We start from the raw sequence: 25,042 nt of genomic DNA, 5'->3' as shown, positions 1-25,042 counted from the left end.
AAATGATCTAGAAAAATAGATGGACGGCATGGATGAAACATATACATCATGGTGGGGCCCACAGAGCACCGACCATCAGCCATTGGCTGGTGGCAGGGGGAGTAGCCACTCCGTTTCCGCCTCACAACGGCCAACAAACCGATGGTTTCTGATATGCATCATATGCTCTGTAGTCACCCGTTGCACATGCAACATGCATGCATGTCCCTTCAAACCTTTGGTCCCCAAAAGAGATGGAGCAGTGCAAAAATGGCGGCAAGCAGACATCTTAACCATCCAATTCAGCCGTTGTATCTGGATTGTTGATATTTCTTTTCTAACCGTCCATCTGATGGAAACCAATAGGACATTTAAGATCACCCGACCAGTGTGATATTTTACGATGCATTCTATCCATAATGGAGTCCAGAGCATGGACCTTCCTGATTTGACATTTATCATGCTACGCATGCGGTGGACGACTCACCCCCATCTAACAAAATGAAGATAAAATGCACAGGATCATATCCCAATGGTAAAGTAAAGACGGTTTTGGGGTAAATTCGTAATTTCATAAAAACAAGAGCTGTTTTGGTCATTTGGCATACATGCAGCGACATTTAAGGATGGGATGGACGGAATCGGGATACAGCTGGATAGACAAGTGTGAGTGCGAGCCGAGATAGAGAATTCAAGGTACATCCGCGGCAAAAGTGCCAAGTGCTAACATGGTACACTTGTGCTAGATCCGAATCATCCATCAAGATGGGGTCCACTAAACATGCTCAATCATGAATTTTCAGATGCGCCATATACTTACTGGAGAAATGGACATAAAACGAAAAATTAACGGTGATCTTTACTAAAAATAAAGGTGCAGCCATGTGCAGTCCTTAAAATGAATTAACCTTCTTAATTTTCAGATATAGAATTTTCTCTCCGACCCCACCTGATGAGTGGTTTGGATCCGGCACATCTATCAAATGTCAGTACTTATCTGCGGATCGCCTCTTTCACCCTTATTCGCGCGAGCCGCATCCGCATATTTCATCTAAATAAAGAAGAGCGAGAGAAAAGACGAAATAAAGGAAGCAGATTTAAAGAAAGGAATGTTATTTGATAGTCCGGCTGCGTATGAAGCATGATACGCAGGCACTCAGAAATAGTGTCCGTTGCAGAAACAAACTCAGATTAAACCGGCTAAATCGTGAAATTGACCGTCTCCAAATCATATTCACAAAGTCAGATTTTTGGACGCTTGTTTGTGGAAACAGAAGAATAGGATACCTTTTGTTATGGGAAAATTTGATCTGAACTTAATTGAAGTATACTTGGAAAAGTATATGAGCAGAGTCATGGACTGATAGTAGTTTATCTGGGCTGACTTGATTCCAAATTTGTTTTTTAGAGCTTTGATACCGACTTGTAATTTGAAAGAAGTCATTACACATCTAGAAGAAGTGATTATACATCTGACCTATTGACTCGGATCAGTTCTCTCATGAGCTTGGACGGCCGTGAGTGAGGGTTAGCTCGGATGAGAACATAGTCGAAAATTACACAAAGGGATTAACTCAAGTAAGACATTTCTGAAACATCATCCGATGCATGATTTCTGGATAATGGCCGACATCAGCGTGCATGTAAGATTTAACTCCAGTAACGTAAGTCTGGAGCATCATCCGATGCACGATCTTCAGATAACAGCTAACATCAGCCCACATATAGCTCTCATTTAATAACAGAGATCATACCGAGATCAATAAACACGTTCACTTCAATCGAAATGTATAAATAAGAAACATATCGACAAGAACATGTATGCAACATCTCACACCCTAAGTCTACTTTACATAACTTAGACCCTCAGTTCTAGCCTAACTTTGGCACTGGAGGTCCGTTACTCTAGTTAGGGTCTCCTTTATCCTTTTTAGCATCAACTCCTTTATCCTTTTTAGCATCAACGCTTTTCATTTTTTTACTCTCTTAAATGTTGGGCATCTTACTTTCTAGTTCGTAATATATCTATCTAAAGTGAACCCTCACCAATATATCTAAACTGAACCCTCGCCATGAACAGTTTATTTTGAATATATCATGCTACGAATGTAATTTCTAAAGTGATCTCTGAGTGCTGCGCATCATCCATCAGTCTCCGAGAGTATTAAAGCTTTTCTCATAGAAAATACCTCGCAGTTCACACACCTTGTCTGCTGCCATTGACTGATGCCCAGTAAGTCTCTTTATAGAAATGAAAATTCCCTTCCATTCTCCTTCAAATCCCGCCCTTCTCTCTTTCTCTCTGAAGAAGATTCCAAAACAAATCGCTCGGTGACAAATCACAGCTTTCAGCTTAGTTTTCCGAGCTAATATCCACCGTCCGACCATCATCTCCATAAAAAAACCCCAGATCCCACCGCATTTTCCCTTCATCTCGTCCATTACAGATCTCTTCCTCTTCTAGTGTTTGGTAAAGCCTTTGGAGCTTTCTCCTTGTAGCATTTACACATCTTAGGTGTATATCTCTGGTTTCGGGCCTTTTTTAAAGCGATTTTAAAACCGTTTGGATACTTGCCTTTGGAGCACTTGCGGATCTCCGGATAATCTTGCGGGTTCTGCAAATCATCGACCATTAAAGAGATTTTTGGACCTTTCTGTTTGAGACTCTCCGCAGCCGGACTTTTCCGCAAGATTTACAGCTTCTGAGCAGCTATTTCTCTATTTTCCGCCCTTAAAGTGCTCTTTTTGGGCTTTCTCCCCGTCAAGATCCTCAGATCTACCGATTTTTTTAAAACATTTTGATTTTTTCTATTTTTATCCGGAAAAAATGCTTCATCTTTTGCTGGCGATTTTCCTCTACTTCTCCGTTTCGGCGCCTTTCTTTCTGGAACGCGCGTCGGCAGGGGACGTGCTAACTTGCGCCAGGGCTGTACGGATGAGGTACAGGCCGGAGGTGATATCAATAACGGACTTTGGTGGAGTCGGCGACGGGCAGACTCTGAATACGTTAGCGTTTCGGACGGCGATATATCGGATCGGGCATATGAGGAAAAGAGGCGGGACGCTGCTCTACATACCGACGGGGGTTTGGCTGACGGGGAGCTTTAACCTCACCAGCCACATGACATTGTACTTAGCCAAGGACGCTGTTATCAAAGCTACTCAGGTACTACATTTTCTCCTTCAGAAAACAACCCTGCTAGCGTGACTTGCGCGTATCTACCGCCACGTGTGTGGAACTTTCATGTGATCCAATCCGTTCATCATTTACGCTGCCTCTTCTTCACTCTGGAACGGAGAAATGATGATGATCCAAAGCTCAGGTCAGCCCCACCATTGGAAATGGTTGATATGCAACGCCCTCCAACCTTCCTCATCAGCATCAGGCATTCCCAAAAATCACCCCATTCTGAAACTCGGGCGGGCTATAACACGTGAGTTGAGAGGTTTTAGTTACGAGTCTGGTTGAATCAGCCTGATTTTGTGGTCGAGGGCAAACAAGGCTTGTATACCTGATCTATGGGATGGATCTCATCGTTCACACGTGCACTCGCTTCACACACGCTCCCCACTCGTCCGTAACCGGGCACGTGTCGTTCCCTCACACGGATTCCCTCGTTTAATGACTGTACTTTTTGTCAACCGTTTCTTTTTTACACGCGCGGAACACCTCATACTCGTGTCGAGTTGATAAGACGAAAAAGTGTGACGAGAGGCATGCGTGGCGCAAATCTCGGAAACGCGCTTCTCGCCTTGCACGTCCGCGGGCAAAGTGCACTCGCATTCCCTCCTTTCGTTCTGGCGCGGAGCCGCGGTCTGCAGTCACCACGTAGGAGACAATGTGCATCAGATCTACCCCGTCCATTAGGCGCGACGCCACATTTTCACCATGATTGCAAAAAACCAGCACAATCCAAGACTTAGGTGGACCATACCATACAATCATGACTGAAAACTCTAAATCCACTTTTTGTGGCCCACCTAAGTCATGAATGTCCTGATTTCCAGGAAATCCATTCATCCTGGCGTGACGTAACAGATGAATGGATTGGATGTCATATACAAACCACGGCGAATCCCTCACGTTATTTGGTTGATTTTAATGGCGGGACTTCCCATTTCAATTGTTCCCCATGGTGTGGCCCACCTAAGTTTTGAATTGGCTTAATTTTTAGATGGCGCAACTGATGGACGGTGTGGATCTACTCCACATGGATCCCTGCCCTTGGGTTACGGACTTGATCTCGGATTTTGAGATGGAAAACACTTGGGGACCTAAGCGCTGGGTACCTACCGGGGTTACTTTCTCTGAGGTGGGAGAAACAATTTACGCGCACGAAATCTAGGTCTTCCATCACGTACTTCACACATTTTTGGGTCTCTATCCTGAAAATTAGGATGATTCAACACGTTGGTGGTCCACCCCAACAAATTTATAACTAAAACCTACAAATTCACGTGGCCCACCTAAGTTTTAGAATACTGTAAGTTTTGGAAAATGATTTCATCCTGGTGAGGCGAGTCAGACGAATGGATTGGATGGCATAGGAACAACACGGCGGGTCCTACACACAAAACTAATGGTGGGCATTTCATCCCCACTGTTTCCAATGGTTTGGCCTACATGAGTTTTGGATGATCATGATTCCTGCGTTCAAGGGTTAAAAATAGGCAGCATACCTGATGCATGGGTGAAACTCATGTAAGTTACGCCCAAGTGGCTCTCTATCCCTGGTGGGTAACCCAGCGAGGCTCTTTTCAGATATCATACAAACCCATCATCGATTGGTGATCTAGACCATTAGACTGATGCAGCCCGCTGTAGCTAAGCATGGCTCGAGAGTATGTCTGATTTGGAAGTATCTTATTAACTGCTAATGGGCCTTTTGGGCAGTTAAATGTGGACAATTGCTATATTTCGCTTCTCTCCCTTCTATTATCAGTCGATGGTTGAAGGATTAGGATTGTGCCATTGAGAAGATCTTTTGGGGGAATGGTCCATGGTGATGGCCAATAAACCAATGGTTTGGATCACTTAACCATGGGCGCCACTTCTACTAAAATCAAAGTGTAATCCTCATGTCTACCGCCCAGAATCGGAAGTTCACCAAGCCCACACACATGCACATGGCACTTGCGAGAGCTTTCCATTAGGTGGAAAATACTGTTCAAATCTCCTGGCCTGAAAGTTCTTTTTCAGTTTCCACTTTCAGTTGGGCCACAGTGCACAAAAATAATGGCTGGAGAGGGGATGTTTTTAGCATCTTATACTCTGGCCTATCTGATTGTTGCCAGAATATCTAATTGGAAGCTCGGATCTAACACTTGGAACATTTCAAACCTCCCGTCAATGTGCAATTGACCTCATTGTCATGTGATCCAGAATCGGCCCTTTCTGTTGTTTGGATCCACCATAGGTGGACCCATTTCACCCCGAAATCTTGTTGATAGGACAGTCCTATGTTTACCATTTGTGGGATAAAATTAGATTATTGAGAGAAAAACACAGCAATGGTTCCCATTCAACTGAAAAAGGACTAAAGATTGGTTGATATGATCCTGTGGAATCACATCCGAGTGGTCCATCTATGTTGTCAGACCAACGGTCTGGATCACTGTACCACTTGCTTAGTTGCACAAACTGAAAACCAAGTACGCTGAATATCCTCACTCGTGGTCACCTCCTCCCCTTTTCAGTTAAGCTAAGGTTTCTCCAGTTGATTAGACAAAGAAAACCGACTCGTCACCAAATTGAGGTGTTTTTGAGTTTAATGGGCTGAGTCGAGATTTTCCAAAGCTTTCAAGCTTAGCTCTGAGACCCCCCTTGCCTAAATTACCACCGAGAATGAGAATTGCAAAGTTTGTGCCCTGTCTGAAAATGGGCTGGACCCCTCTTCTGGTGGCCATGCAGTTGTGGAAGTTTTAAATGTGGTTTCTTCTTTAATGGAGAGGTCGAAATCCAGCCAGCAAGATGTGGTTAAGGTGCTACCACCTCTCTAATGTACACAAGCATACATGCACATCAATCTAGGCTTCGGAAATCATGGGCACTGTTGCACATTGAGCATAGCCTGAATTGCAGCAAACATACTAATCTAACCATCCAGTTGTTGTCCATCGAACGAATGATAAAAAAGAAAGTGTGCAATGATTCAATTTTAACAGACAAATTGAAATGGTTAAAGATTGTGATTTCAGGCTATGCTCCATCCATGACGGGGCCAACAGTTTACAGGGTCCAAAGATCAGTGTGCATGTATTCTAAGTGTACAGCAATGGTTGCAAGCTCTAGTGTTAGTGTCCTGGTCAAGTCTGGCTTTCATGATACTAATGGCACAGATGACCACTTTGATTAAAATTTCAAACTGATACAGCATAGTGATGAACATCAAAGATCAAATTGACAAACTGATACTTTCATCATTTACAAGTTGCTTCATTTGAGTAAATTCTAACAAGTTGGGGACAGTTTCTTCAATTTGTTCACGAAATTGTCACAGGGCCTTTCCATTTGTAGTGCTCACCAGCCCCCAGTCTCCAACATTTGAAAATCAGCAAAAGGTGGTGCCCACATGATTACAAACCTAAATTGCATCTGTTGAACCATTCTTGCTGTTGATGACTTGAAATCTTGCCAGTTTTATGTGGATTCTTGCCTTACTCATTTTCCTCAATGCCTATTTGCATGCCGCAAGCAGTGTTGGTTTTGGCCTTGGCTCATCCACCATGATTCATTTTTCAATCACATCCATGTTCAGGATGGTGATCTGTGCTCGCCAATTTTTGTTTAAACTCTGTGCTTTAGCGGCGTTTGTTTCCCTGCTTCTTGGGTCATGCAGGATACAACAAACTGGCCGTTAATTGATCCTTTGCCATCCTATGGAAGGGGGAGAGAGCTACCTGGTGGGAGGTATATGAGCTTTATTCATGGGGACGGGCTTCGGGATGTGATAATAACAGGTGCTTCCTCACTTCTATGGCTCCATTTTTCTTGATTGCAATGCATATTAGCATGTAAAATTGGATTCTTTCGTGCTTCTAGCATCATATGTTAGCCCTTTTTTCTAGTAAAAGAAAACAGAATAATGGAAAGGGTGTTGCAAGATAACTTGATAGCGGGATACAACAATAGAGAATGATGAAATCTTTATAATTTGCATCATTTGAGTTTTACAATGCCGGACCCCACATCAATAAATTACAACCACATGGATAGCTTTTGAGCACAAATCCTATTAAATGCTATTAGAGGAACTGTAGGATATGCTCCCAGAGGCTTTGGTGCAACATTCATGGGTTGCCAACTTAATGAGTGGTTCCCATGCTGTGAACCAGACCATTGTTCTTTTCCATCCCACCATGGATGGCCCCAAAATTCTTCCAGATTCAAAGATCTTTGCCACAATTTTTGGACCTCTTCAATTGAATGTGGAATGTTACTGTATTTCTCTTCTTCACTGTCTATTTTTAGGCCACAAATCAAAAGGTTATCATTATTGTAAGGAGATCTTTGGGCATGGTCCATCCACAGTGGGATACACAGACCAGTGGTCTGGATTACCAAAGTGTTTGCCTCACTTGTCAAAATTTGAACCATATCTGTGAAATTAGTATTTGGCAGTTTTTCTGCACCAGTCACCTGATAAGGTTGCGGGGAATTGGTAAAATGTTGAAAATAATTTTTCCCTTTCTTCATATGTTCACCTTATATATGCATGTTTTAATAGCTCCCACTGGCAAAGCTGCACAGGTTGAAGCCCCTATAGCGGAATCAATGAAATTGTCCCAAGTTTATGCAAGTCCATGATTTGTTGTAGTAGTGTGGGACGCATCAGTGCTTCTTGGTTGTAGTTGTTTGTTTGAAGCTGCTTTTGTTATCTTTCTTCTTTTAATGAAACTTTCTATTCATTTAAAAAAAAAAAAAAAGAATGAAGGAAAAAGAAAAGAAAAGAAAGAAAGGTAATTATCCCAAGTTGTCCAAAAGTAGTCACGACATGTACCGGTTACAAATATTTTTGAAGGAGAAGCATGATCGACAGGAATAAATTAGCGTAAAGATGGATATTATTTCAAGAAACTTCAATTTCCTTTTAATCTAGAACAAAGCATCAGACAAGGAAGCCTGGCAGTAGAACTCAGGTTAGAAGTATTTATTGAAAAATGATGATTTTCTTTTTCTTTTTTCTTTTTGGTTAGTCTTCACTTAAGAAGGTGTCTCAGATTTGGAAACACCATAAATGTGTTTGGCATTGCTTCTATGGTTCATATCATGTGTATAGTTCCTACTTGCTGTGATTTTCGTTCTCATGCTCTGTGGATTGTTTCAAAGCAAGTACATAAGCAACGCAAACTGACTATTCTTGGAACTTCTATTCTGGCATGCCAAAGCACTCGCGCACACACACCCACATACTCGCCACGCCTGCAGGTATGCTCACACACAAACACAAGTGGATTTTGAATTTTATTATTGTTACTATTGGTATGTAATTGCATGTCTGTATACATCACTGACTGTGTGTGGTCGTTATGTATACTGGTATGTGCGGCTTGTAGAGTGCATGCAGGCTTTATGTCCACCCACTGATTCATGAGTGTGTCCATGTGCCCAAATAAGATATCTGCTTATGGATGATGCATGTCTTATATACTCTCAATTTGCATTGAGAAATTTGTCAACTTGCTATTTTACTTACTTAACCTGTGCTTCCACAGGCCAGAATGGGACGATTGATGGGCAAGGTGAGGTGTGGTGGAACATGTGGAGGCAAAGATCACTCCAATTCACGAGACCTAATCTGGTTGAGCTTGTGAATTCCAATGGCATTATCATTTCCAATGTGGTATTCAAGAACTCGCCTTTCTGGAATATTCACCCTGTTTATTGCAGGTAAAGAACAAAATATAAGATTTTACTTGTGTATCAATTGTTTAGATTTTATATGGAAAGTGGTCTTTCAGTTTCTGAGTTTAACTTGGATGTTTCAGCAAAAACTCTCTGATTCTGTGAAGAATTGGCTGAGTAAATGATGGTTTGGCTTCTTTCTTTTAACAGGGGAGTTTGGGTTCCCTAATCGGAACCAGCAACTCCGTTGACTAGGCTGATTTCCTGAGACATTTTTTGAACATGAGTTTGCTGGGTGATGTTAGACAACTCCATATATTGTCCTTGTGCCACGGGTTACATCTCTTTTATGTTGTATTGGAAAAATAACAGTAGAATCCTTGGTTAAATTACTACTAGCACGTTTTAATGGAAAATGGTTACAAGTTTTTTCTGTAATGAAAAGCATATTGTTGGGAAATCAAACACTCAAGTATATGTTTTTGTCTATACTCACACATTGTAATGGAAAATGGTTTGCAATTTTTTCCATTCTTTTGAGAAAGATAATATTTTCAACATCTTCAAACTTAATGCAATTTTAGCTCTATGAACAGTTGCAATGTAAAAGTTGTTTGCTGTTTTATCTGATAAAAAGAAGGGAAGAGAAGATCATGTTCTTTTTTCTTCTCATTTAAAAACCATGGGTTAAGATTATTGGCTGATGCAAACACAGCATTGGTGAAATTGGTATTTGTATTTTCTTCCCTGCAAAAAGATTCCAGATACAGATCATCTGAAATTTGCTACATTGCACACACATGCATGTATCTTTGTATGTATACTTAATGAAAGCTGAAACAAGATCAGGTAGATCATTAACTACTACTTTTACTTGCAGCGATGTTGTCATAAGACACGTCACCATTTTAGCTCCACCAGACTCACCCAATACAGATGGAATCGATCCAGGTAGTTAAACGGCAAAACACTTCTTCCTATATACAATACCAAGAAGTATAGTCATTTCCTGGATTCTGGAGATCTGGACGTGTCTCAACTTGACTATACTTTCATTTGAATCATGCAGATTCCAGCTTCAATGTTTGCATAGAGGACTGCTACATTGCGACCGGAGATGATCTGGTGGCTGTGAAGAGCGGTTGGGATGAATATGGCATTGCCTATGGCCGTCCAAGCTCTGGCATCACCATCAGGCGGTTGAGTGGTTCGACCCCATTTGCCGGGATCGCTATTGGGAGCGAAACATCTGGTGGGGTAGAGAATGTTTTGGCAGAGAATGTGAGCCTCTTCAACACAGGTGTTGGCATCCATGTGAAGACGAACATTGGCAGGGGAGGGTTCATTAGGAATATAACGGTGCAGGATGTACGCATGGACAATGTGCGCAAAGGGATAAAAATAGCAGGCGACACGGGTGATCATCCCGACAACAATTTCAATCCGAATGCACTCCCGATCGTTGATGGGGTTACGTTAAGGAACCTTTGGGGTGTGAACATTCAGCAGCCGGGTGTAATGCAAGGGTTAAAGAACTCTCCATTCACTCAGATATGCCTCTCGAATGTTAATTTTGGTGGTGTTGGTTCGGGTGGTACAGGGACAGTATGGAAGTGTGCAGACATCAGCGGTGCCGCCCTTGGAGTAGAGCCATCGCCGTGCCCAGAATTGACCAGCACCCATGGGAATGTTGGCTTCTGTTCTGTTCCTAGCTAAGACTCATTAGAATCTATTCTACAAGAACAAAAATTGTTTTTTTTCTTCTTTTTGTATGGAAATAAAGTGCAGATTTCCTTCTCAGTTGGTGTATATATCAAGCTGACTGCTGTGGATGGGCCATGCTCCAAAGATCAAGCTGACTGGATGGTCCTGGCAATCAATTCGTGGGCCATTTGCTGTTGACTTTTTTTTTTTTGGTTTCAACTGTGTTTGAAATCCGCCATTTGGTAGTCAGGACCATCCATAAAGTGCAATAGATGGATCTTGGTCATCCATCCTGCACAGTACCCAGAAAATCGATGGTTCCTATGGCTGCGTGTGTTCCATCCAGCAATCAATATGGAAAGACCCTGCAGCAATCAATATGGAAAGATGACCATCTCAATGTTCTCTAGATCTTGTGGTTTGCACTATAGACTCCTAAACAATGCAGCCGGCATCTCCAAACCTTCCAAATCCCTCCACTTTGTATTCATGGACAATGTTCTTGGGTGAGAGCAGATGAGGCCATCCGCTGCCCATGTTGTATATGCCTTGAGGAAATGATGAACCACATGATTCTTTTCAGATTGGTAGTCCTTGTTAGATATAGTTCTACAAGCCATTTCTGAAAAGCTGGCAAATCTTTCTTTCTTCTTGTTCTTCATTCCACCCTACCCTGTAAAGAAAAAGAAAGGGAAAGAAGACATCAACCAATCTGGTCCTTATTGACAATTCAACGATCTGGATTCAGTCTGTAATGATTTACAGTGCATGTGGTGCATGTGAAACATTTCTATGCAAGCTTGGATGCAGTTACAAGCTCCTCAGTTCGACCATATGAAACTGCATAAGGGTATGTTCAGGATATCCAGGAAAAGCTCTTCTGTTTCTCCTGTGCTCATTTCAACCTTGAGCCCGTCAAGCTAGATGGATTTCCGGCACTTTCAATTTTGATGTCATCTGTTTCAGGCGCCTATTTGCTGTTTGTTTGTTTTTTCTTTGTTTTGAAGCCACACACGTTCGAACCCATCAGAACATACCTATCTGTCATTCTGCTGCTCTCCATGCATTGCTATTGTGCGAGTTCAATCTTCTTTCACATTCTTACAGAAGATGGATTTACCATTCCTTCAGTTCCATCTTCATGCCCGTTCACACCTCATCCAAAGCCTGGCGGTTTAAAGCTTAAACGCACCATATAGGCTCATCATTTCTTGAATCTCATTGCATGTCTATGCACCAAGCAATAGCCATCTCGATCGATATTTCAGTTGTTCTTTCTCGATAGTATCGGTCTCTATATAGTTCCGAGTCATCTTGCCTTCTACCAGTAGTCATTGCATGAGCATTTTCCGCCTGCGAAATGATGGAACCGAACACCGTCCCTAAGGAAAATCTCGCGGCAGCTTATTTGTGAAATGTATTTCGCCATCGAATGACAGTCATTGCATACTCTCGTGTTCTTTATCACCCTGATGGGTGTGCCCTCTCCGGTCTTGATCAACCCATAAGTAATCGCCAGCTTCTCGGTGTGACTAAGCAACAACAACTTCTTTTCCTCCTCGTCAACGTTCTGAACTACACAACTTGTATCGGGCTCGTACCCCATTTTCTGTATTTTCAGAACCAGCTGATATAATTCAAAGTATATCTCTCCAACATCTGGGTGGGGTTTCCCATCTACAGAGAAAAGATGGACCATATGATCGATCCGTATCCAGCTCCATCCGGGCCTGTTCTTCACCCCAACAATATTCATCACATCCCTCAGATTCTCGACATCTTCCCATCGGTTTTCAGCAGCATATAAATTCATCAGCAGCAGATAGTTCCCTGAATTATCCGGCTCCAGTTTGAACAGATTTTCCGCCGCGATTTCAGCGAGCTCCAAGTTCCTATGAATTCTACACGCTCCGAGCAGCGCACCCCACATGGCAGCATCAGGTTCTAATGGCATTGTCCTTAGAAAATCCCAAGCTTCGTCCACATACCCGCCTCGTCCAAGAAGATCGACCATGCAAGCGTAATGCTCGAGTGTTGGGTTTATACCATATTCCGTCCTCATGCTGTCAAAATACTTCCATCCTTCAGCAAGCATTCCCGAATGTCTACAACCTGAGAGGAGTGCAGTGAATGTTATACCATCTGGACGAATACCCATCTTGCACATTTCATTAAAAAGCAAAATCACCTCTTCACCGAGGCCATGAATGGCAAATCCCATGATCATGGCATTCCAAGAGGCAAGATTTTTGTTCTGAATCTTCCCAAACACTCGACTAGCATTATGCAAACTACCCGATTTACAATACATGTCAATGAGTGCAGTAGCGACGAATATATCTCTGTCAAAACCATTCCTAATCGCAGAGCAGTGTAATTCTGCACCCTTCAGTAACATAGCCAGGCCAGCGCAGGCTCGAAGTGAGCTAGCTATGGTGGCTGAGTTGGGTTTGATTCCTGCTTGCTGCATTTGGACAAAGAAGTCGAGGGACTCTACATAATTTCCTGTCTGAGAACAGCCTGAGATGAGAGCAGTCCAGGAAACGACGTTAGGATTCAAGCCCAACATCCTCAGCTGACGGATCAACACCAGAGCCTGCTTGCTGAGCCCCTTCATCGCATACCCTGAAATCAAACTGTTCCATGTGATCAGATCGGGCTTGATCCCGTCCTTCTCCATCTCTTTCAATAGCTCCAATGCTTTGTCAAAAAAACCATTATACGCATATCCCGAAATCAATGAATTCCATGCGAAAACGTTTCTAAATTTCAGATTATAAACGACTGATCGAGCATCGGTTAATCTACCCTTCTTCACATACATGTCTACCAATGAAGTTCCAACATACATGTCATTTACGATCCCGTTTCTTATCGCGTAGCCATGGATTTCCTTCCCCAATCTCAGCAAGCCTGATTCACTAACTGCTTGAAGAACGCTCGTTATGGAGCTTGAATTCGGCTTGAAGCCTGCAGTCTGCATTCTCCACAAAACTTTCAGAATTTCATCATGAAGCCCATAAAGAGAATGGCCTGATACAAGAGAACTCCAAGTGACAATATCCGGTTTCGTCTCAGACAATGCCATTTCATCTAAGAGTTTCCATGCTTCATCAATAAAACCGTTGAGAGCATAACCCGAAATCATCGAATTCCACGAGACAGAACTATGACTACCCATCGAATCAAAGACGGCTCTCGCCAATACCAATTTGGAATTTTTTGAATACATGCTAATCAAAGAATTGCATATTAACAAATCTGAAATGCAACCAGACCGGATAACATACCCATGGATCTGCATTCCTTGTTTGAGAGCTCCCACCCTCCCACACGCCTGAAGAACTTTCGCGATCGTGAAACCATCAGCTTCCACAAATGAGAATTGCATCTGACGGAACAATTCAAGGCTTTCCAACCACAAACCGTTTCGAGAATTCAACATTATCGCCTCTTTCCATAGAAGAGGATTCCTCACTTCCATCTCATCGAACATCTTAGCAATGCATTCAAAGCCGCAGCAATTCAAATAAAACTCCATCAGAGCACATTTCAAATGGATATCTGAATCGAAACCACTCTTGATCCCACAAGCATGGATTTCCTCACCCAAGCGAGAATCCATCAAGCTCGTGCAGATTCTAAGGACAGCTGTCAGAATTCTGCAGTCGAATATCATTTCTTCTCTATGCAATTCGTGCAAAATTGCAAGCAATTCACGCCATCTCCCGCCATTCTTTTCGAATTCTTCCATTAAAGAACTCCAAGAGAGAGAATTCCTCTCAAAACCCATAAAGAAAACCATGGCAGCTGATCGGAAATCTCCCATTTCTGCGTACACGCAAATCAGTTTGCTTACGAAAGAGTCCGAATTCCACCCAGATGCCGATTTTATGATCTGGGCATGGATCTGTTTCGCTGAATTTAGAGATTGTAGCTTCATGGTGTCACTAAAATCACATGAATGAGGGGGAAATCTGAGAGAAGGAAGTAGGTTTTCCATGGAGACGTCTGCAACTCCAAGGACATGAAAGCTGGTATTGCTTCTCTTTCTCTTGTGGATGACAGGGATTCGGGGCAGAGAGGTATGTAAGTGAAATGGGGTGGTTTTTTCCATCAAATCCGACCGTTGTATTCAAAAGCAGAGGAAAGGAAAGCAGTAGCAAAGAAGGAGAATGGAATCGGGTAAGGTGGTTTGAAAGAGGAAGTTGATCAGTTTCCTCAATTTTCAACGGTTTGGATTTGTTGCAGAGTGGATAAGGTTGGTCTCTTCATGTATTGTGCAACTATAAGACACGGTGGCCTCATCTCTGCACATCATGTGCTAGATAGGAATCCATACCGTTGATCTGTTATGGACAACCGTGGATAGAGAATTCACCTAAAACGTCTCAGATTGAAAGATCCCAGCCACAAATATTACAACTTCTATCAGTTGAATGTGGACTGTTCTGGTGTTTATCTTCTTAACTATTTCTGTAGGAAATAAATTGAAAGGTTAAGATTCTCCTATCTACTGTGGGGCAAAAGGTACCAATGGTCTTGATTGCAGAACGATGGGCCCCACTTGTCAGAATTGAAAACCGATGTATGATGTCCAACGATGCTGTACTGGTACAAGTGGAAGCGGAGGGGAGGCTCGACAGCACACGTGCATCGTGGCACACGTTTGCAGGATCTTGGCCATTCATTAGGTTCTGCCAAGTGCCAGCTGTCAACATCCGCTGGGCAACAAATCTGATCTGTCCATCATGTAGGCCACACATTGGATATGGAGCGTTGGTCCTTTTTATATTTGTTACAGCCCATTTTTCTCATTCAAGAATGGCCTACCAGATGAGTCGACAGAAATACGCACTTATACCACTAAAACCGTTGACTCATCATCAGACAAGAAAGGTCCGTAGATCCAACGGTTAGAAATACGCACTTATACCACTAAAACCGTTGACTCATCATCAGACAATACATCTGACTAGGGCTTTCAATGGGCTAGGTTTGGGCCACACATGTAACAACAACCCTCCCGGGCCCGTGTCGGGCCAGAGCTTGGATCCCTAAACTTGGCCCGAAGGCTGAGACCAGGCTTGAAATCTAGGCCTGATGCCAGCCAGTGGACCAGGCTAATGATAAATGGCCCCGAGCAACCCATTAACCTAATCTAAACATTGAGGGAGCTACTGTTATAACAGTTTAAAGACACTTGCTAATCATTCCCATTCATCAACATGGATGTGTAGTTTCAAGACTACTATCGTTGGTAAGGGTGGCCTTGGCTGCGTTTGCGCAGGGTGTTAGATGGGATTAGGTGGGATAGAATTGGATTTGGTCCTGTGCAATTCCATCCAGCATTTGGAGATTATGAAAATGGTTGGAATTAGGTGGGATGGAATTACATTTAGTCCCATGGAATTGCATTTGGCCCTATGCAGGATTTCCGTGGATTTTGAAATCCACTATACATGTGGGCCCTGCATTGATGCATGCGTTTATCCATGCCATCCATCATATACACCATTTACATATGATATTGTGGTTATATATGTGTACAAGTAAACAGCATCAGTTGTGAATTTGATATGTTGATTACAATTTCATGGTCCATCAAAAAGGATTTTGCTAAATCTAGTGTTTTTACGTATCAAAATTTTTATCTTGAACATGAGATTGGATGGATTGGATGCCTAGAATAACATGGTATTTTAGACATGCAATCATTGTACAATAATGATTTTAATCCTATCTAATACAATTCAATATCATTCAATTCCCCATACCAAACACGCCTTAAAGGAGCAGCGAACCCCCAAAATTGGCCTGAGGGATGGGTCGGCCTTAAACCCTGGCCCATGACTGGGCCCGCTGGGTCTAATTATGATGGCCCAAGCCCAAAATCTAGTGAGCCACTAATATATCGAAGGATGGATGGGTTGAAGATGCTTGTGAAGTCCCATTCAACATATATTTGGGTTATAAATGAACATTTTCAATCCATGGTCATGTTTCTATCATAACAAAAAACCATTTGATGGGACTTGTTGCAGGTGCATGGGATACTAAAATTTATTTCTTTCTTCTTAACTTTAGAACAATTTCAAAATTCAACCTTGATCGTGACACTAGGTTTTTTTCTAAAATAAAATTTATTTATTTATTTATAATAATTTTATTTTATTATAGGTGGGCCTTGTTGGGCTAGAGCTAGGCCAAAGCCCATTTAACTAATTATTCGGCCTATGGGTTACGAGACTAGCCCTAGCTCCTCCCACCTGTAATCATTGGGTTTGGAGTCATATTTCAAAAATCCAGACTGTGTATAAGTAGGATTTACTATCGGTGAAGGACATCTCAAAAGGAAGGATAATTTGATTTTTCAATTACCATAGTGGTAAATAACTAAAATAACTTTTAGGGATATTTTAATGAGAGGAAAATATAATTACGCCGGTAAAATCACGTCCAGACACATGAAATCATAGAGGGAATGGATACTGTTAAAATCTGTGGGTCCTGCCATGATGTATGTGTGTGATCCACACCTTCCATCCCTTTTACCATCTCATTTTAGGGCATGAGCCAAAAAAACTAGGTAGATTAGAAGCTCAAGTGGATCACATGGGGAAATGAATCCTTCCTCAGGCTCAAAGGGATGCATATCACTCATCCAACTTTTTCATAAGATCACACGGACATATACGAAGAATATACACAAATATCAACTTGATCCAAAACTTATGTGGCCCCCAAAAAGTTTTCAATGTTAGGCATTCAATTCCCACAATTAGCTGTGGTGTGGTCCATTTTAGCTTTGGATCTGCTTCATCTTTTTGCCCTAAAATGAGCTGGCGGAATAGATGGAGGGTGCAGATAAGATATATACACATGATGGGTCCCGTAATTTTTACACGCAGAAAATGTATGAATGTATTCACAGCTTTGCAAACAAGCTCCCTGCCAACGTCCGCACAGTCCAAACAAAAAATCAAACAGCCCCTTAATTTGGGAATTATTCCAAACCTTTGGTCACCTAACACTTTTCCTCAAGTGCAGGCTGACCTAGGGCTAGTGCCGAGGCCTTTCCAGCCCAACTGGGGCCACGGCTTAGAGGATTAGGACATGGTTAGGGCCAACACCTGGCCTCAGCTGGTCTCATTGCCATCTATCTGAGTTTTCTGAGTTATTGAACAACCATTAACTTGTTGGGTGGCAATAGGTTGGGTTAGCCGGCCGGTTGATCCAACCAGGTTGTAAGATAGGCACAAACCAAGCTAGATGGTTAGTTGGTCAGGCTCAGGCTAGAAATGAGCCTCATTTAAATAAATAGGCTCAGCTTGGATTCAACCCTACCCGGCCTAATACCTTCACTCACCCAACACTAAAGACCCTTTTGGATGCCACCAAATAAGTTACTTTTTCTATATTTAAGACAAGTAAATTTGGTTTATAATCAATTATAAATAACTTTTTTATATTTAAAGTTACTTAATCACTTTAATTTAATAAATAAAAATCAAGATAAGCTATTTAAGGCATAAAAAACTTATCCTACTTAACTTACTATCCAAACGCACCCTAAAATTAATCAAAGAAGAGTACAGAACTATAACATATGTATGCATGAGCTCATTAGCTAGGTCGGTAATACGTTCACACCCATATTCCATTAGTAAACTTGTGTTGGGTTTTAAAACGGTAGGTCAGGCCAGGGGTTATGGGTGGCAGGTCACATTCCAGCCATAAGTCTTCGTCTGTCCAAGAACTCCTCTTTTAAATAAGAAATATGTTACCATCGCACTACATTGTACAACTATATATTATTTTGGGTATTATTTTAATTAGTATCCTGTAAATATATATACAGAGGAAATTTAATTATGGGTCATGCTGACCTGTCCTGCCTTACCTTTACGGAGAGGTTAGAAGCATGCCCAAACCTTTAAAATAGGATAAATCAGGACTATTCATTAGTATACTTAGGAGCTAGGAATCATAATCCTAACCTTTGCGAGGGGTCAATTTGTCGTACCTGTCTATTGAGCCTGCCATAGGTCACGTGATTAGAGTCATCAAATTAGAATAATACTTTGGAATCATAAGCAATACATGATGATAACTCCTGTTTCAAGACCATGATTGAACTTATTTTATTTCTCTGCTTAATCTTGACCGTTCATTTCTATCCTATTCATTTGATGTTTAGGATTAGTCCGTTGGCGTGATTTTTGCACACCAATCCTTGTTCATAGTTGTATGAATGATGAATAGTACAGATAGATGATAGGACGTACCATCGGTCATTTAAAAGATTGGGAGACATTGATAGATAGGATACTGCCCATTTCCGTGGGCTTGGAGGGATTATTTGATTGAACATGGGCCCACCTTGATATACATACATAGGATTCACCGAAGATGGTGTGGCCCTTACCATGGGCCCACCTCAATGTATTTGTTATATATCCATGACATCCATCTGCTTTGGTAGATCTTTTTAAGGCATCAGTCCAAAAACTAAAAGAAATCTGAAAACAGTGGTGATTGAATGCTTTATCATCCAACCTGTTGATAAGGTCATATAAATGCAGATGAAGGAAAAACAAATACCAACGACCAATCAACATCAATCAACACTATTTCCTGTACTATGGTCCATCTGAGAACTGGATCTGTTTCATTTTGGGGTTTATGTCCAAAATGACATGGAAAAATGTATAAATAATGTGGATATTAGACTACTTAGATCAAGGTGGGCCCCACGGTTAAAGGCAGCACTTTATTGGGTGAGGCTAGGTCCGTACTTAATCTGCTCTCAGAACTGGCAAAGGAGAAGGCCCCACACTACTTAGACTGGCCAATGGGCTGTATCTGGTAGTAGCACCTGCCCAGTCAAATCTCATCATAGTGGAGAAATGGCATTCTTTTATGAGTCACATCTCTAACAGAAGAATAATAATATTATTTGGGACGAATCTTTTGAGCTGTCCAACGGAAGATTTTTGAGTCTTCAAAATATGATCTGAGTCAATTTAAGTCGGCTAGGGTAGAGATCTCGAGTCTAAGTCATCGCGTTGTAACTCGCTCTTCATTGGCCACAACCGTCCAACCATTCATCCATCCTTCGCGTTTTAAGCTCTCTCAATCAAAGTGATTTTGACAGACACCAAACACTCAAATCAAACAAAATCCCACAACAAATACTATATATATATATATAGGGGTTTGAGATATAAGTATATATATTTCTCAAAATACAAAAAATTCACAGACTAGAACGGTATACAACATACGTATAAAAGCTTAAAACCAGAAACTAGAACTACCATAGTATTTCAAAAGCGGTTTGCAATCTCCCGAAACCACTTCACAAAACCGCCTTTCTCATTCCGATCTTCCTCCTCCTTCACATGCATGTGCCTCGGTCTTCTGTAATCCGCCCCCACGCCGGGAAATCGAGCCACTCCCGCCGGGATCTGACGCACGCCGCCACCGAAGCCCTGCGCTAGAATCATGTCGTTCCCGTAAGGGATCCGTACATGGGGCCCGCGGATGTGGGGGTGGTGAAGGCACCGGTGCCTGTGGGGGAAACGGAAGAGAAACGGTCGTTTACCGTGTGGATGGGGAAAGTGGCGGTTGATCGTACGGAACCTGACGTCGAATGATGCCATCGTGGGGAGTGAGATGCTGCTGACGGAAACAGTGTCAGATTCCGGCTTCTCCATGGGGAGGGTGTCGGATTCCGATTTCTCTGCGGGAATGGCGTCAGATTCCGGCTTCTCCGTGGGGAGGGTGTCGGATTCCGATTTCTCTGCGGGAATGGCGTCAGATTCCGGCTTCTCGCTCGGCAGGAGGAGAGTCTCTGCGTCATCTTCCGTCACGACGGAGATCGGAAACGTTTGGGAAACGGACCGCTCTGGTAGATTTGACGGATTACGGGCGTGAGCGAGAAGAAAGATAGAAAAGATAACGCAGATGGTAACGGCGATTCTGGCCATCGCGACGGAGGGTTGAAGAGAAAGAGGCCGAGAAAGATTGGGTATTTATAGACTCGAGGCAGTTTCGGGCAGACCGGGCAGAATTAGTTTCAGCTTGTCGGGCACGAGGAGCAGAGCTTGCAGCCGCGCATCTGCAAGCGCCAAATATTGGCGGCTCGCATATGCCAGGTTGGCACAACTATTTAAGATCTGGACCGTTGATGAAGCGGGCCCTTAGTGAAAGCAAGCTAATGAAAAATATAATCCTGATTTAATTATTATAAGCTTCACCCATGCTCTTTGAATATATGAACCTTTAGTGAGTGCACTTTACACCAGTTTTAGAGAATTTATACAACCTTTGAGCCTAGGATGCCCATTGATAAGTGATGCAGACAGTTGATCGGATGATATGTCGGGCCCAAATGGACCAACGGCATAGATTCCTTAACCCCCACTACCTCATTCATCTAAACTTCACATCCACGGTCAAAGATCCTACAATTCCTATCCAAGTGGGTAGATGCTACCTTAGACCATATCAGATCAATGGCCCAGTCAATTGAACCACAGGCCCACTGCTTACGGCTCACGTAATTCCTCTCATACCTATACTTGTGGGCGAGGTGAGAACGCACCCGCTTGATTTCGTAAACGGATTGGCCACTGGCCTTGGTGGTCGGTGCTCTGTGGGCCCCACCATGATGTATGTTTTTCATCCATTCCGTCCACCCATTCTTCCAGATCATTTAATTATATGAGCCATACATTCCATCCACCCATTCTTCCGGATCATTTTATCATATGAGCCAAAAAATGAGGTTGATCTAAATCTCAAGTGGACCGCACAATGTTGATTGAACGCCCACGATTAAAAACTCCTCGAGGGCCACAAAAGTTTTGGATCAGTCTGATATATTTTTTTCCTTTCATCCCAGTCTGTATGACCTAATCAACTGGCTAGATGTCAAATAACCATTACAGTAGTCCCTAAGAGATTTTTAATAGTGGACATTCAATCACTACTGTTTTCCCATGGTGTGGTCCACTTGAGATTTAGATCTACCTCATTTTTGGGATAAAGTCCTAAAATTATCTTTCAAAATGGATGGACGGCGTGGATAAAACGGATACATCTTGGTGGGTCCACATAGCACAGCGTCACTGGCCAAACCGCGTCCATTGATTTCTGAGACCGATTACATTCAGCGCGATTGTAAACACGAAGCGCGGTGATTTTAAGATGCCAATTACCCACAAACCTCGTGGAGAGGTTAGGTGGCGCCATGTGATGTACGTGATAAATCCAAACCGTTCATCGATTTTTTTACAAATCCGCCTTGTTCATCTGTTTCTTCAAATTGCGTTAAGACACGAGGCAAAAAATAAATCAGAATCAGAACTAAAATAGCCGCAAGATATTAAAAAGTGACCATTATGCTTATATGCAATGCATACCGTTTATAATATCGTTCCCACTCGGATGAATTGAAACATAAAAACCATGAGCCTGATCACTCCTCAAATGTTTTGACGGTGCACATTCAATCCTTATTGTTTCCCGTCGTGGGGCCTATTTTCTCATGTTTGGGCACATGTCCTAGCAGATACAGGGAATTTCTTACAATTTACAAATATTTCTGTGGATGTACCTATCATTACTGTAGCAGTAAGTACATGCACATCCTTTTTAAACTACTTTATCGGTGTTGAAATTAATACAGAAATAATGATTTTCTATAAATTATGAAAAATCGAAAATAATATGGAATCAAGAAAGGCCGAAGCACGTATGAAATGTGGTCCTTAAAGCGTAATTTGCCTTGACTCAAATAGATTGAGTATACTAAAAGGTTTCAGGCAAATCGTTTCTAAGATACGATGAGCCTGATGTGGATGTGCGTTCAGTAAACACGAAGATGCACTAATGGAATTTTGTTACAATTGTCTAACAGAAATAGAAGAAAGGAAAAATTTCAGAAAAAAATGATAAGAACAAATATGATTTAGACCACTGCACTAGTTTGTTCTTCAATTAATGGTTCAGATGAACCATTCTAGACCACACTGCTGATTTGTTCTTCAGGCAATGGTTCAGATGAACCTTATTGTCTTGCTGAAATTTCTGGTTGTAAGAGAGGATTTAATTCGTATGAATTTGCTGGAGTGTGTTTATGATGGTTTGGAAACCCATCCAGGCCCAGTATATATAGGCTATGGTGGTTGATAGTTTTTGTCACGCCCCAAACTCGGAAAACGGGCTTACAAAATTTTCGATCGCAGAATCTGGTGCCGACAGCCTCCGTAGTACCCCATTCTCAGATCCCAGCATTCACGTGCCTGATTTTGATCCTGGGATCCTATAAGGAGGATTTTCAGTATGATTATTATTATTATTTTTTTATTTTTTTGTAATGGAACATAACCACAAGTATAACCAAGTCATAAAAGCAACATCATCACCACATATCCACTAATATAATCATTTAAGTACAATACTGAAAGGGAAATACATAAATAAAAAATCAAGCGCCAGAAGACCGCTGCACCCTCCAAGCTCAACACTGCTGCAACCTAACATCACCTGCACGCATCTATCGTGTATAAGCTTATAGAAAGCTTAGAGGGTGGTGTAAGTGTGTACACAAGATAAGTGTTAAGTATACCATAAAACCCATAAATCATACAAAATCGGAATAAACGAAAATATTGACAAAATCATGAATCATACGATATTAGAGTAAGCGGAAATATACTGGTAAGTCCATGAGTACTGACAAAGCTATGTGATGCAAAACATAATAAAAAATAATAGATGCTGAGGATGCAAATGCAGTATGCAAACCCTAACGAGCCACGAATACCATCAACTTCATCTAGGCCATATAAGTGCAAAAACATAGTAACCCAAAATGCTAAGTACTACGGATGCAATATAATATGCGGTGCGAATGAAATGACAATGCTGGAATGTGAAGTTGGGATGATAGTACGTAGTATCGTAGGCTACGGAGTCCACCATAAGGGACTTCTATCCAAACCAGTCTCATACCTAAATTTGGATAGTCCGACTCAATGTGGTAAACTCCTGATCTCAGGTTAGTTGCGTGCCTAACCGAAATCCTGGCCATGCGAAGGTACACATAATAAATAGTTACGCACCACCAGCCCGAGTGGATAGTGAATGAATGAATGAATGGATATGTAATTCCTGCTCAATATGTCCACATATTAGTACGGTTGCTCTTTGGGAAAATCACCGGGGTCTATTACACTCGACACCGACTGCCTCCTCCTTAGCTGCATAGCCCAGCGAGCGAAATAGACCTCACTATTCGCCTGACCAGTATTCTGCCAATACCTACTCGGCTCGTCGATAGCGAACCCATTTACGAGCTGGTTATACTCAGCCTAACTTATAGCCCCCTCACTCGGGCGGATAAGGCCACATCCTCTCCAACCGACAACGACACAGTGGGAGACGCGACCTACTGGTATTCGGCACTCGGGCGCTCATGTTTCACTCGGTCTAGACGTTGAGGCACCTCCTGGCCTCGGAGATTCTGAGATTTTCACCCAAGGACATCCTAAGTGCTCACAGTGCTAGAACCATATATTTTTGGTGTCTCATTTAGCCCTTCACGATGTACCTGTAGAGGCCACAACCCTGATGTCGCTAGGCCATATAATAATCAAGTCACACATATGCGAGATGCATGAGTCACACCGTATAGTCATGCAACAATCTCGCACGAATCACGCGCTCATGTGGGTAATTCCTATCAATGAATCCCATAAATAATCTGCCCAATGACATATGAAATGATCAGTCACTACTCATATCAAGCATACATATGATGCGTATGGGCATGAGTCATGAAATTATACTAAGCATGTTATAGAATGATGAACTATCCTTGCACCGAAGATGGAACTAGACGGCTTACACGTAACGAGTATGGGCCTAACAATGGGCCCAAGGGAGAGTCATAATGCGGACATTTAACCAACATTATTCTTACAATGTGGACGTCAAACCAACATTGCTCCCAAGGCATGACCTGCCATAAAACATCGTTACACAAACCATGGAGGAATCACATATTGCAATGGACCCTAAGGACATCCCGTTGGGCCTCGAGACCCATGGGCCTTAGATACATCAAATGGGCCGCATCACATGGCCTTATATTGATCAAGTGGGCCGCATCAATGGGCCGCACCAATGGGCCTTATATTGATCAAGTGGGTCGCATCAATGGGCCGCACCAATGGGCCTTACGTATATTGCAATGGGCTATAACCCATGGGCCTTTGAATACATCACAATGGGTCTCGTAACATGGGCCTTATATGTATCAAAGTGGGCCTCAACCACGGGCCACAAATACATCGAATGAGCCTCATAACATGGGCCTTACATTCACATCCAAGTGGGCCTCAACAACGGCCTCATATACATCAAGGTGAGCCTCAACAATGGGCCACAAATATGACAAGATGGGCTTAATCACTTGGGCCTTATATATATACCAATGTGGGC

The 25,042-nt window shown here is 42.3% G+C and overlaps 3 protein-coding genes across 3 annotated transcripts; 1 reads left to right on the top strand and 2 right to left on the bottom strand.

Moving 5' to 3' along the window:
- Nucleotides 1-2,092: 2,092 nt before the first annotated feature.
- LOC131245129 (probable polygalacturonase) lies at nucleotides 2,093-10,624 on the top strand. The gene is made up of 5 exons (XM_058244368.1): nucleotides 2,093-3,145; nucleotides 6,819-6,939; nucleotides 8,695-8,869; nucleotides 9,705-9,775; nucleotides 9,894-10,624. The coding sequence occupies exons 1-5, from the start codon at nucleotides 2,807-2,809 to the stop codon at nucleotides 10,538-10,540; spliced, it is 1,353 nt and encodes a 450-aa protein (XP_058100351.1). The 5' UTR covers nucleotides 2,093-2,806; the 3' UTR covers nucleotides 10,541-10,624.
- Nucleotides 10,625-11,231: 607 nt separating this feature from the next.
- Nucleotides 11,232-15,037, bottom strand: LOC131245128 (pentatricopeptide repeat-containing protein At4g01030, mitochondrial). Its single transcript, XM_058244367.1, has one exon. It carries the CDS (start codon nucleotides 14,643-14,645, stop codon nucleotides 11,850-11,852), a length of 2,796 nt encoding a protein of 931 aa, XP_058100350.1. The 5' UTR covers nucleotides 14,646-15,037; the 3' UTR covers nucleotides 11,232-11,849.
- Nucleotides 15,038-19,701: 4,664 nt separating this feature from the next.
- On the bottom strand, nucleotides 19,702-20,547 carry LOC131245126 (uncharacterized). Its single transcript, XM_058244366.1, has 2 exons — nucleotides 20,377-20,547; nucleotides 19,702-20,316 (listed from the first exon to the last, which is right to left on the bottom strand). Exons 1-2 carry the CDS (start codon nucleotides 20,518-20,520, stop codon nucleotides 19,858-19,860), a joined length of 603 nt encoding a protein of 200 aa, XP_058100349.1. The 5' UTR covers nucleotides 20,521-20,547; the 3' UTR covers nucleotides 19,702-19,857.
- Between the last annotated feature and the right edge of the window lie 4,495 nt (nucleotides 20,548-25,042).

Source organism: Magnolia sinica, chromosome 5, assembly GCF_029962835.1.
Source record: "Magnolia sinica isolate HGM2019 chromosome 5, MsV1, whole genome shotgun sequence".
Classification (NCBI taxonomy): Eukaryota; Viridiplantae; Streptophyta; class Magnoliopsida; order Magnoliales; family Magnoliaceae; genus Magnolia; species Magnolia sinica.
Note: the sequence above shows the minus strand (reverse complement) of the source record. Positions and strands in the feature narration are given on the sequence as shown.